This window comes from Diachasma alloeum, unplaced genomic scaffold, assembly GCF_001412515.2.
Source record: "Diachasma alloeum isolate Michigan unplaced genomic scaffold, Dall2.0 Dall_scaffold_00178, whole genome shotgun sequence".
NCBI classification, from domain to species: domain Eukaryota; kingdom Metazoa; phylum Arthropoda; class Insecta; order Hymenoptera; family Braconidae; genus Diachasma; species Diachasma alloeum.
In genome coordinates, this window is record NW_021680344.1 from 440,426 (window position 1) to 454,870 (window position 14,445).

Below are 14,445 nucleotides of genomic sequence, written 5' to 3' on the forward strand. Positions count from 1 at the left end.
ACTGTCAAACGGACGTATCCATGTAGAAATACACAGTCACATGCATGCAGTTTCAAAATGGCAGCTGCAACAGACGAGTTGAGTGAGTGGCACATAATAATTTAACATTTATCTCAAGTATTTAGTCATTACTTCAAGCTTTCTCGCTGATGATTGACATCTTCTCTGAGTGATTGATAGCATATAAAGGATGATAACAGAATTCATCCCAAATCATTCAATTTCCATACGTGTAAAAATCGAATGTCATGCCGGAGATCTTGGCCAACTTCAAACGAGTCGTGTACATTTTCCGATTGTATATTCCAGTTTTTAGAAATGTTTATCCATTTTTCGAAAATTATTTTTTTTTGCGCTTGAAAAAATTAATTAATTGTAATTCAATTGGAATCAATTTTTGCAGTCGTTGAAGGAAATTTGTCTCAACAGCTTTGACAAAAAGAAATAAACAAATTTTTCCTTATGCGTGGACTCTTATGGGATCTATTTTCAAGTTGATAGTTTACTTACTGGAAGACTTGAAAAATAAGGATTAAAGTGGAGGGCAATGTGACGAAAAATATACGGACTCTAGCGGGCAAAAAAAATCTGGAGTATCCAGACAAATATTGGAGATATTTGAAACATTAAGTCCCATATAACCTTATGTTAATGCCTACACTGAGGCAAAAAGAAAATATATTCGAAGTATAAAGAAATCTCGTGCTGAACACTTGACGAATTTCCTGAGATGAAAAATTTTGATTGCCGAAACAGATGTAGTTGTTCCAAGGAATTGTTATTTCCTGTGCAAGCACCAAATTTCATTGCTATTCGTTATTCTACAGTATCTCACAACCGATCCTTTTCTTTTGAGGGTATTTAGAGTGCTTTTTGCAGTCCAAATTTCCTCTTCCACTTTTGGATTTGAGCACTTTTTTCGGCTTTTTGGAAAATGAATTTGGGTCCGAAAGGCCGTAGATTGTTGCATATGTAGGCATCAAACATACTGAGAAGAAAAAAAAAAGAAAACAAATTCTGAACAATTGTAAAAAATAAATATCCGCCCCTGAAGTCAGTAATAAGAGACCAAAAGAAAAAAAGGATGGACCAAAAAAAAGCTCAGATCCAAAAGTGAAAGGGGAACTTCCCACTTGGAAAAGCATCCTCTTCAATACCCTCGAAGAAAAAGGATCGATCGTGGGAAACCCTGTACACTACCATAAATATTTTATCCTCGAAATATGTTTGTTTCTCTGAGGAATAAGGGAGAGTAATTTTTCACTGCAAAGGAAATTAATTCTCAAATTGAATACTAACGGTGATATGGTAGCAATCCTGTAACTCAGGAATACATTTTCTTTGTAACTTCACTTTATGAGGGATATTTTCACCCCAAAAATTGCGTGACCATCTCCTATGAATGATTTTTTGTTTGAACAAAACTTGTTTGAAAACATGTTTTTTTTTTCTCTCGACGTACGCCACTCGTCATGGCGCGGCCATGAATACCAGTATCCGCGGTCATGGGCATGGTCATGAAATCTCTATGACCTTTGAAGACAATTTGAGGGTCCTTCCATGGCCCCAAATCTCAGGGGTTCCATGGCCTCGTTGCTGGGCGAACTACGTTGGTTTTTCCCATGTGACCTATGCGATTTCTCAATTGATCGCTCCCATTAGACTCTCTTGCGATAACTTCGTTCGTCTCTCCCGTCTGACCTTTGCAATTACTCTATTCATCGCTCCCATTAGACCTTTGCGATAACTACGTTGGTCTCTTCAGTCTGACCCTTGCGACTACTCAATTAATAGCTCCCATTAGACCTTTGCGATAACTACGTTAAGTCTCTTCAGTCTCACTTGCGATAACTATGTTGGTCACTCCCATTTGACTCTTGTGATTACTCAATTAATCGCTTCCATTGGACCTTTGCGATTACTTCGTTCGTCTCGCCTATTTGACCCTTGCGATTACTCAATTAATCGCTCCCATTAGACTCTTGCGATAACTACGTTGGTCTCTTCAGTCTGACTCTTGCGATTATTCAATTTATCGCTCCCATTAGACCTTTGCGATAATTACGTTGGTCCCTCCCGTTTGACCTTTGCGATTACTCAATTAATCGCTCCCATTAGACCCTTGCGATAACTTCGTTCGTCTCTCCCGTTTGACCCCATCCCCCTCAATAAATGTTCGCCCAGCAACGAGGCCATGGACTCCCAAATCTCAGGGGCTCGATGGCCTCGTCTTCAAAAGCCATGGATATTTCATGCCCATGCAGACATGACAAAGATAACTCTATTTGTCTGTCGAAGAACAATCAAATAATTCTTGAATGCTTGTGGTTTTGGATAGAAAATTTTAAATTAAAAACTTTTTAATTTCAGCAATGTCATGTTATAAGCAGATTTATTACGCACGAATGGCTGCTGAAAAATCGTTATTATTCACTCTATTTCAGTTCTCTTGGAGAGGGTTTTCCTGTGTTTGGGAAGTGCCGAAACAGACGAGCAACTGCAGGCCTCAGTATGCAAATTCCTGCCCCCAGTTTTACTAAAACTCTCCAGTCCCCAGGACGGAGTGAGGAAGAAAGTGATGGGTCTTTTGATTCACATCAACAAACGAGTGAAGAGTCGACCAAAAGTTCAGCTGCCCGTTGAAGCACTGTTGCTGCAGTACCAAGACCCAGCAGCCAGTTCCTTCGTCATAAACTTCACGATAATCTATATAAAATTGGGCTACCCCCGAATGGAAATGAAGAAGCAGGCGGAATTGGTGCCAAGTGTCTTGAACGCAATCGAGGGTAAACCCCTGCCTCACCAGGATAGTCTAATGCTCATAATTATGCCAGCACTGGGTCACATTCAGGCCCCAATGAGTGCCGAGAAGCGAGCAGCACTGCTGGGTCTCCAAGACAAACCCTATGTTGCAAAGCAACTAATAAAATTCATGCTGGACATGCTCCTCCTACCTTACGGTTCAGTCGGTCAGACAGACGGTCAGCAGGCTGGACAGCCCATCGACTGGTCGAAGTTCCCTGTCCCCCCAGGTCTCAGTGAATATTCCTTCAAAAGAGTTATCGGCGAGACTCCACCCCTCCCTGAACAACTCGAACAAGTGAAACTGGGAATTGTCAAATTCCTAGCCTCCGGATTCTTTCCAGAATCTGATATCCTGATCCACCTGATTGTCGCAGCTGCTGACACAAGATTCAGTGTCGCCAACTTAGCTGACATGGAGCTGAGGAAAATCGTCAGCTCCCTCGACTGGTCCTCTATGTCCTTAGCCCTTCCCCTCTATACTCTGTTCCTCGGATCCAGCGGTTTCACAACCCAAAAAGTCATTAAACCAGAAATGAAGCGGTTGGCAGCGAATACGAGGATTCGACTGAAGCTGCTCCAGTATTTGTGCCGAGTCAGCAAAGGTGGGCTCGTCATTCCACCAGCAATTCAAGTTGTTTTCGACTCTCTCTACGGTAACAACACAAACAAGAAGTTGAAATCCCTGGCACTGGAGTTTGCCCTCAACATGGTGCAGCAGTGCACATTGGGGCCATTGAGCAGAGTAGCTGGAGTCATTCTCAAAGGAATGATAAAACTCATCGTCGAGGGTGAAGTCGAGCATCAATCAATGGCTTACACGATAGTCGGTCAGTTGGGTCAGCGAATTCCAAGTTTGGTGAACAAAGATGTCAGATTAGTGGACAAGTTCTTCGATGCTCTGACCACCACTGATGGTGAATTGAGGAGAACAGTCAGGGATGCACTCGTAGCGATGGCTTCTTCATTCGTCCTCGATCGTGATAATGAACAGGGGATCACCCTGATGAATTCCTTGCTCTCTGCTCACATTGAGTCGGAGGAACCCAACGTGAGGTACGTCGCAGTTCACTACGCAGCGACGGTTTTTCCCTCTGATGATGCCCCCTCCAGGTACCTCCTACTCCTGGCCTGTGGCGACGAGAAGAATGAAGTCGCCTCTGAAGCTGTCAAAGCCCTCTATGGAACAGCCCACAGAAATGCACGAGACAAGCTCGATGAGAAGGAATTGTTCCTCCCTGATTTTCCTCAACTCGTTTTGTACATAAATTGGCAGATGGGCACCAGAATCACCTCGAAACGCGTGATTAGAGTTGGAAATCACACATTGCCATACAATATCGCTACCTTCAACGAAATTGTTTCGTACCTTCGCTTGTGTTTAGCCAAGAGTGCAGGTGTCAGGATACAAGGGGGCCTGAGTGACAGTCATCCCTGCGAGCATACGCCCCTGATTGGTCGCTATCTCAAGGAGCTTTTGAAGAAAGACAAGAAGTCCATCGACGCCTATCTCGAGATTATAAAATGCTTGAACCAGGCGACCTCTGACACAGTCCCCCTCTACGCTCTTTTGGAAGTAATTGGCTCAATTTCTCCAGAAATGTCTGATAAATTTACTGAAGAGTTGCCTTTCCTCAGGGGTCTCCTTGCCTCGACGAAGGCAGAGGTGCGAGAGTTGGCTGGCAAGATTCACGCAATTGTAATGGCGCATCAATCGAAGCCTGAGGAGTTTGAGACTCGTGTGAATGAATTAATTACAGCAACGAAGCATAAGACACTTGAGATTCAACATGGTGCTCTGCTGGCTCTGTCATTCATGTTTGAGCGAAAGTTATTCCTCAAAAAAACGACAGATACTAAAGAATCTATTCTGACCTGGAAGCCTTATGTAGACGGAGTGAAAACAGTCTTCGAATTTCTGAAGAGTAGCACAATTTTATTGCTGGAAGCAGCAGCTCAAGGAATCGGAAATGTCGGAAAAAGTTATTCTCTCCCCCTGAAGGACGACGACGCTGATAACCCCAGTAAGAAGTGCCTGGTCGAGACTCTCTTTGGGATTCTAAAAAACGCGAAGATGACTCACAGGATCAAGGAGAACGCAGCAACGACCCTGGGGTTGTTGTGCATTGGTGAGGATTTTCCACATACGAAAGACATAATCGAGAAGTTTCTGGAGCTGACGAAAGAAACCAAGGATTCTTCAGTTCACTTCATCATAGCAGAGGCCCTCGTGCTCTCTGTTCAAGGCCCAGCAGCAACAGAAGCTCGTGACGCTTGGGTGCAGCTCCCAGACGAGCACCAGGTGCCCTTCACCCCCCAGAACGACAATTTACTCGAATATCTGGTGGATCGTTTGCTGAAAATTGCCAGTGATCCCCATCCAAACTCTCGTCAGGCTGTCTGTATCTGGCTGTTGGCTATCCTTCGACGAAATGCCAAGAGGAAACACATCCTGGATCGACTCTCGGCCATCCAAAACGCCTTCATGGACTTTTTATCAGAGAACAACGACGTCGTCCAGGATGTAGCATCAAAAGGTATTTGCCTGGTTTACGATACGAGCGAGGTCAGTCAGAGGGATGCTCTCGTCTCAAATCTCCTGAGTCAACTGTCCGAGGGCAGGAGGACAGTAGCTCAAATCACACCAGACACCAAATTATTCGAAGATGGACAGCTGGGGAAGGCTCCAACAGGTGCTAATATCTCCACGTACAAGGAGATTTGCTCTCTCGCTTCGGATCTCAACAATCCAGGCTTAATCTACAAATTTTTACAATTAGCTAATCACAATGCTGTCTGGAATTCGAAGAGAGGCGCTGCTTTCGGATTCTCCGCCATTGCAAGTGTCGCCAAGGATGAGCTGAATAAATATCTCCCAAGTATTGTCCCAAAGTTGTACAGGTATCAGTTCGATCCCACTCCGAAGATTCAACAGAGCATGGCGAGCATTTGGCACGCTATTGTTCCATCGACTCAGAAAGTCTTGGAACAGTATCACGACGAGATCCTCGATGATCTGACTCTCAATCTGACGAATCATCTGTATCGAGTGAGAATCAGTTGCTGCGAGGCACTAGCTGATGTTCTAAAATCAAATGCACCTATTGACTATGTCAAGCATGCACCAGAAATCTGGAAACAGTTATTCCGCGTTATGGATGACATTCACGAAGAGACGAGACAAACGGCTACGAGAACAGCTAAACTCTTCAGCAAAGTCTGCATTCGCCAGTGTGACCCGATGTATGGCAAGTCTGGAGAGCAAATTGTTCAGGCTATTTTGCCAGTTTTCTTGGACATTGGGATTGTTCACACTGTGACAACTGTCAGAGCACTTTCTGTTCAGACAGTGGCGCAGTTGGTGTCCACTGCTGGTCCTCTGTTGAAACCATCTCTCGTTAATTTGATCCCTGCCCTTCTAACCGCCACAGATCTCGAGAATACGAAACTCACCTACATGAGCAATGCATATGGGGTGCAGTCGGACATTCAGGAAGCCATTGACAGTGTTCGCACTAGTGCTGCCAAGAGCCATTACGCAACAGAAACGTTGAAGAAGTGCACTCAGTACATTGATGGGCCCATTCTCAAGGAGTTGATGCCCAAAGTTATCGAGCTCATTAAATCGAGCATTGGACTGGGATCGAAAGTCGCAATCTCCCACTTCCTGATATTTTTGATAATTCAGTCGAAGCAGGAACTGCAGCCCTACGCTGGGAAAATTCTAACAGCCCTTATGAATGGCTTGATGGATCGAAATGCAGCTGTTAGGAAGACGAATGCTGTGACGATTGGACATGTTGTTGGCTCAGCTAAAGATTCTAGTCTAGAAAAATTATTCAATACTTTGAACACTTGGTACATGGAGAGGGAGGATGACTCCATCAGATTGGCGATTGGGCAGGCACTGCAATCTATTAATAATCAGAATCATGAGGTTTTGAAGAAATTCTCAGACATTGTCATGCCTCTCACGTTTTTCGCAATGCATGCGATCAAAGTTCCGGGGAATGAGAATACGATTGAACTGTGGACGGATCTCTGGGGTGACATCGCCCATGGGACTGAGTCTGCTATAAAGCAAAATTTGACATTGATAACGAGTAAATTGAACTCAGCCCTTGAATCAGCCTCTTGGACTACAAAAGCACAGGCAGCGAATGCAGTGTCGACGGTTGCGACGAAAGTGGGATCGAGTATGGATGAAAACTCGAGAAATGGTCTCCTGAAGATTTTAGTCAATGGCCTGCAGGGAAGGACGTGGAATGGAAAGGAGAGACTTGTTCATGCTCTGGCCACATTGGCTTGCAACAGCAAGGAGGCATTGAGTAAAGACCCAGAGCTAATACTGACCATTACTGAGGCTCTTTACAAAGAGAGTAGGAAAGAAAATCTCGAGTATCGTCGTCATGCTCTGAAAGCTTTTGCTGACGTCCTGCATGAGCTGGAGGTCGACCGGTTTACGCAGCTTTACGACATTGCTCAGGATATTTTGATTAAGGTGAGGGAGGGATGAAGATGTTAGTGCATATGGTGAATCACTGTAAATTTTTAATTTTCAGATTGCAAAGAAGAACGATGATGATGATAGCGACAATCGTGCGACTGAGGAGAGTACTAAGAAGAGGGAAGATCAAATGAAACTGCAGGAGACTGTGTATGAAGCACTGGGCAAGGCCTGGCCTTCCTCAATTGAGAGTAAATTAACTCAAGGTAAATAGGAAACGCATAGAAGAACTCGTTAAAAGAATTTCCGACTTACATTGATCAAGATTTAAATATACTAATCGAAATTAAAAAATAGTAAAATGATTGATAATCTAAATTTTCAATTGATAGTGAATTCAATATTTAATAATATGGATCTGTAAATTGTCTATTAAGTAAATAATACTAAATTTCTTATAAGGGATTTCCGATGATCCAAATAATCATCAATTTTCCCAACTAAATTACTGATTAAGGGGTAACGGGAGCCGTCGCATAAGTTTGTTTTTTCAACTCATTTTTCTCCGATTGTGTCCAATATAAATGGCTGAAATTTTCACCAAGTATTGAGGGGAGACTAAGTGTTGTCCTCCATCTATTATTTTTCAGTTTTTTTGCAAAAAAAAAATGCAGAAAACTTGACGACACAGCTGATGCTAAAAAATAATAGGTAGACGACAACGCTTAGACTCTCTTCAATACTTGGTGAAAATTTCAGCCATTTATATTGGACACAATCGGAGAAAAATGGGTTGAAAAAACAAACTTTTGCGAGGGCTTTCATTACCCCTCAATAAATAATTTGGAATTTGAATATTTAAATTGATGATTACTTCAATAATTAAAATTTAAGAGTGATATTAACTAATTGACTACTTGATAATTTAACGGGAATTTCTGATTTATGGGTATGGCTATACCTGATGGGAAATTTATTAACTTCCCGCTAGAGAAGTTATCGTAATCGGAATTTGCGTTTTTTCCCTAATGATTGAATGAAAGGCAATCGGTCGGGAAGTTATTAGTCGATCCGTAATGAGTCACACCCACTCCAACCCAACCGCAATGGGAGCGAGCGACCAACAACCCAGTCGAATTTTTCTTTTCGGTTCTTATATCTGAAGCAGGGTTGGGCGTGTAAATTACGTTGGTAAATTACACAGTTTTTTACCGGCGTAATTTACGTAAATTACCTCGACGGGTTTTTAACATTTTTTACATTATTTCGAAAAGCTTGCAATTTTCGGTTACTGAAATGTTTTATTTTAATCCGACTGACGGAGACGCAGTATTGGACGCATAAATATCATAAAGAATAGTATATCATGTTCGGAGGCCATAAAAAATGTAAATTTCAACTTCATTTTGTTCGGTTAGAACACGGTTCTCGGTACTCGGGGCATAAAAAATTATTTTATGTCCCTAGGACCGTGAAACCGCAACTCTAACACCAATTTCCTCGGTTAAATCGCGGTTTCCGGGCCCATGAAACTCTTGACTCATGTGGTAAAAATAAATCCACATTCGTTATGAAAAAACCTTCATCGCCTGGTGACATAATATACTATTACATCACGTGGTACGATTCCCGACATGTTAAGAAACTCAAAAACATGTTGCATTGAAACTTGAAATCAGTAACTGGGTTCTGAAAACTAGAAACTTTTTTTCTCTCCGTACACTATCTAAAGAGCAAAGAGAAGCTGTTGCACATCAATAATGAATCTCCATATCATTTCCAGATGAATATTCCGTGCAGTTCGTCACTCACTGTCACGAGACATTGGCAAACAGCACGAGGCCCATCCAGGTTGCGATCATGACCACACTGACCCTATTCGTCGAAAAACTAGTTCTTCTAAAATTGACTACTCCAGAATTAACGGAAAATGACAAAGAAAAAGTGTGCAAAATTTGTGAGACACTTCATCAAATACTGAGAGTGTCCATAGGGATATCAAAGTACACGAGAATTCGTAAAGAGGCTCTCAACATAATTCTGATTCTCTCGAAAAAACTAATAGATCAAAGTAACACTAAACAATTGGAAAAAGTGAAGACTCTATTTTGCGAACTATTGCCTGAGCTCTCTAAGGACAATCAACCAGAAGTAAGAACAAGAGTGGCTGATATTAAAGCGATGCTGCAGATATGAAAGAAAGACTAAAAATCGTGAATCACAAAAAATTAAAAAGAACTGCTTATAACAACTCAACAATAATTCTAATGAATTCAGAGAAGTTCGTGAAATTATTCAACTTACTATTACTACATATATATTGTTCTGTATATATATTCAGTTAAAAATATCATTGAATTTATTTTCAATTTATAAATCTTGTTTATTCTCAATGACAATTTCTACTTGCTTGAACATCGCAAGTAGAAAATGACACATTGCAATATTTTGTATGGAAACTGATTTTTTTGGGCGGAGGATGTACATTTAAACATTCTTACGAAAGAGGCTGTATTGAAATATAACTTAATTTAACACACCTGTACATCATTTGATTTTTTCCAGTTAACTTAATATTTATCCTTAAAAATGTTCGCTGCACCCCAAAGAATGAAGATATGCATCCGTTTTACCATCCACTGGGTAGATCATGGAAAAATTTATGAAATTTTTTGGGGGGAAGGAACTTCTTTTTATTATGAGAATTTATGGAGAGAAAAAAAGGAAATGATACTTGATGTAAATTAAAAAATTCAGATTTGCATTTTTTTTAAAACTCATTATTGTAGGCATATAGGGATTGAAAAAAGTGACATTCAAAACACTTCAATTTTGGCGGAATCACCAACACCTTTGTCAAAATTCCGCCAGTCTGCAGAAGCACCGACAATCGGCCGTGTTGGGGTCATAAAGCAATTAGGTAGGTGTATTTTACGATCTTTCAATATATTCAATTAGAACAGCGGAAACTGTAGTATCTGGGTAATATGGAAGCACCTGGAATCCCTGATAATCCAACGAGTTCAGACTTCAAGTCACTCACAAAACTTTTTGCTTCATATTCAAGCAGAAAAACGATGATAAAACAGGCTCGATTGTATTCAATCCACTTATGATCTGTTCATCATCAAATTTTTTAGTCATTCTTCACCTTCTTCGAATCCCTTCTGAAGAGTTTGTGAAATTACTCAACATTTTATTGCCACATATATATTTGGTCCTGTTTATGTATTATACTATGGTCCTGTTCATAGTTGAAAATATCATGGAATTTATTTCCAATTTCTAAATCTTATTTATTATCTATTATTAGAAAATTCAATATTATAATATTTCGTAAGGGAAATGATTCTTTTGGGCGGAGAAAATTCAAACATTCTTACAAAAGAGGCTGTATTGAAATACAACTTAATTTAACACACTTGGACATTATTTGATTTTTTTCAGTAATATGGAAGCACCTGGAGTCTTTTTATTCTTAATAGTCCCCGACAATTTGACGAGTTTGGACTTCAAATCACTCACAACATTTTCTGCTTCATTTTCAATCAGAAAAACGATGATGAAACAGGCTCGGTTGTATTCAATCCACTTTGTAATTGTCTCATTATCAAGTTTCTTAGCCAATTCCTCACCGAACGTGGATTTCTGTGTCTCAAGGGCTAGTTTGTCAGCTTGAATTAATTTTTTCAGCATCATGTGTAACCCTGGATGTTCCACAGGGGCATACTCCACTTCTCCCTCCTTCAATTTAGTTTTCGAAGCTGTCAAAAATTCTGAAATGGCTTGAAAAGCTGTTGCAAGTTTCTCTCCATTCCCAGCTTTTAATATTGCCAATGTTACCATTGCAATGGAGCCATTCGCCAGCCAGAAAACGCAGTCTTCAGCGATAGATTCAAGCAATGGATCATTGACAACTTCCACCAGCTCCTTTTCTCGAATCTCCTGAGGTTTTTTGCTCATGGCATTTCCATCCCCCTCTTTGAGTTGGTCGATCAATTGAGGGTGGAAATGATGAGTATCCCTCCGTGCCACAAGATATAAAATAACTTTCTTTCCAAATTCACTCAGTACGATGTCTTTAAGATCGTCCATCAACTCAGAAATCAGAATTTTCTTCACTAAAACTGTGTCATCCACCGAATCAAATACCGAGAGCAGAATAGCGTGTCCATGTTCGGATATCGCAATATCTTTAACGTGATCTTTCATCGATTTAAGGGATAATTTTCTGTCTTTAGTTGTTCCATGCCAGATGCAAATCATTGCGATTCTCGAGCCCTCTTTCGTCTGTGATAATTCAAAAATAGAATCCCTCAGCATTACTATCAATTCACTTCGATCTTCAGCAGAACATATCGATAAAAATTCAGATAAAACTGTGAGAACAAGTGTATTATTGATTACTTTCTTATTCAATATTCGAACTAGATTCATTTTCACTGCTGAAAGAGTCGCTGATTTCATGTCAGTTGCTACCTTGAATACGTCGTTCAAACACTTTATTTTATCGTCTTTCGATTTTTTGTAGATATCTCCGTAGAATTCTTGTTTCAACTGATTTTTCGTTGACTCGGTTATGCAATTGTTGAAGGCATTGTTGAAAACGGAAGCTGACACACTGTGAGATATGATGCTGATCACACGACCCTGACACGAAGTCATCACAGTTTGTTTGATCTCTGGAGAGCCATATTTCAAGAATTTCTTGACGCAGTTAACAGCGTACTTGGACATCCACATCTCCTTCAACTCAGGTGTCAATTCTTCTACGATCGATTGTCTGATTTCTGGAGTGCAGAATTTGATTAACCACTGGACGATTCTCGATATGTCATGGGTGAAAATGAATTTTTTGAAATTTCCCTTGAAGAGTTGGAATAATTTTTTAGTTATTTCCTCTTGCTCCTTCCCGGTGCAATTCGATTGCCTCAATCTCTCCCCCAATTTCTTGGCATTCAGCGCCACATCGTAACCAGCTTCTAATCGTTTAATTTTACGCTTTTCTTTCAACTGTTTTTTCTCTTCTTTGAGAGCCTTCCAGTCTGGCTTCTCCGTGGACTGCTGCTTGCCCGGTTTATCCTTGGAAGTGAACGGTTTTTTCGTCCCTGTGGGCTTCTCAAATTTCGGTTTTTGGGACTGTTTATTCTTGATTTTCGAGGATTCTTCGACTTTAATGGATTTTTTAAATTTTTTGGCTACAGGCTCCTCTTTTATTTCCGCTGATTTACTTCGTTTCTTCATGGTGTCCTTAGGTGAATCTGAAAAAATCAGGGATCTGTGATAATTAATCAATGAAAGTGAGCAGAATTTTTTTCCCAGTGAATTTTTGCCTTGGAACTAATTTATCCCATGTAGAATTTTCCCCAGGTTTTTTTCCCATTGAAAATTTTCCGTAAATCATTTCTCGGCGAATTGTTCTCATTGAGATTAATTTTCCTTAGGAATTTCAGTAGCGATGTGGTAAACCGGGTTAAGTCGAAAAATTTGAATTTTACAGGAGAGTCGAAAAACTGATAGTGACTGCCCTTTTGTGAATTTAATCAAACTTAGGCACGAATTTCGTTCAGTATCGAGAGAGATTTTAGCATAAGTTGCAATTTCTGCAGACCATTTTTTAACAATTTTCATTGACTTAGCTCGGATTATTTTCCACACTTGAAAAGTTAAGTGGACTTAGCACTCTTGATTTTCCCGTCTAACCGAGTTATGTCGACTTAAATCGCCACACAATAAGAAAAATCGATTGAGAAATTATAAGGTGGATGGATTTAATTAATTTTCATTTATTCTAGTCATAATAAAATTCTATAGTCGGTAAAGTGGGAAAGCTAGAAATCCAATTCCTTAATTTAAACTACTCGAATTTAAGAAGAATATTCAGAATACCCATTGAACACATGCGAAACGAGCTAAGTTAACTTAGCTCATTTTTTAAATCATTTTTTTCGGGTTATGTCGACTTAGCTCCTCTGAAATGGATTTTTCCCAAAATTTCGACTTGACCCGTTTTATTTCATTGTCACTCATTATCTCCAACTGAGGAATTCTTGTTTCGATTGCACGACGAACACTTTCATTATCAATTCAAGTGTATAGAAAATTGCTCTCAAGTATTGTGCTCTTTGTACAAGTTTTTATGTAATCAAAGTCCTGATGAAAAAAAAATCTAGATATAACGCAAGCTATATGAATTTATGGGAGGGACATCATATCTAGCCTTGAGAATGTTTAAAAATTCTCTTGTCCTTTTGTTCTCTCAGTCTGAGAACAAAATTATTTATTATGAAATTTCACGATTTTTTAAATTGACAAGAGAATATTAAAGAAAATATTCTCTTGTCATGCTATTTTCTTAATATTTCGATTGCTAAATTATATATTCTTAAAACTTCTCTAGGGACAAGAGAATCTCATCCTGTTGGAAAACTTTTTTTCTGCACTGAGATAAAAAAAACATGTTTAAACCTAGGCTACTTCACTACTTGCAAGACAATGAAAAATGACAAACAGAATAATATTAAAAAATTGTGATGGCATTTCCATCAATGACAGTTCCATGGCATGAAAACAATAACAACAAGTAGCAAACTAAAAATTTCGAAAGCAGAGAAATCATTAGCAAGCAAATTGCTAATTGGTTAGCAACAATATCCATATTAATTGACAAAAAAAGCAATTAAGCACTTGTTTCTCGAAATCGACTCCTCGGAAACAAATTTATCAACTGACCTCAGCCTGCGCTCATTAAAAATGGGAAGAATGGTATTCGTGACAGAAAAAAAATGCCCCAACGTCATTAATAATTAATGAGTTATCGACATTTTAAAAAAAGTCAAGTGTCCAGTCACCCCATAAATACATAAATTAGTTGGCAGGTTCCACATGAAAAACACATGTTCAACTAACCTCAAAACCTCCGAATCGAACAGAATTGTTGCTCCCCGTCTAATGTTTGTCGTCCCTTCGCCTGCCCCCGCCCCCCTGAAGTTGCCGATTCACAATATTTCCTGATAACCGTCAATTTTTCGGTAAATTAAATAACAATAAATTGATCTTTAAAACCCCGGACCAACAGAACGTGTATTCGGCGTTTCTGCGCATTCAGCTCTGTTCAGCTCTGCGCACTCCAGCTTGCGCGTGCGACAAGTCCCTTGACTTTTCTGGACTCTTCGTTGGTGCTTTCGTCGTTCGTC

The 14,445-nt window shown here is 40.0% G+C and overlaps 2 protein-coding genes across 3 annotated transcripts; one reads left to right on the top strand and one right to left on the bottom strand.

Annotated features, from left to right (window-relative positions):
• The first annotated feature begins 57 nt into the window (after positions 1-57).
• Positions 58-9,794, top strand: LOC107039524 (proteasome adapter and scaffold protein ECM29). Its single transcript, XM_015259172.1, has 4 exons — positions 58-82; positions 2,445-7,303; positions 7,365-7,515; positions 9,033-9,794. The coding sequence occupies exons 1-4, from the start codon at positions 58-60 to the stop codon at positions 9,443-9,445; spliced, it is 5,448 nt and encodes a 1,815-aa protein (XP_015114658.1). The 3' UTR covers positions 9,446-9,794.
• A 726-nt stretch (positions 9,795-10,520) lies between these two features.
• On the bottom strand, positions 10,521-14,423 carry LOC107039531 (pumilio homolog 3). Of its 2 annotated transcripts, none has more exons than XM_015259185.2 (2): positions 14,159-14,423; positions 10,521-12,510 (listed from the first exon to the last, which is right to left on the bottom strand). In XM_015259185.2, the coding sequence occupies exon 2, from the start codon at positions 12,491-12,493 to the stop codon at positions 10,679-10,681; it is 1,815 nt and encodes a 604-aa protein (XP_015114671.1). In that variant the 5' UTR covers positions 12,494-12,510; positions 14,159-14,423; the 3' UTR covers positions 10,521-10,678. The 2 variants fall into 2 exon arrangements, with proteins under 2 accessions (XP_015114671.1, XP_015114679.1); XM_015259193.2 differs by having other exon boundaries at positions 10,521-12,527.
• Between the last annotated feature and the right edge of the window lie 22 nt (positions 14,424-14,445).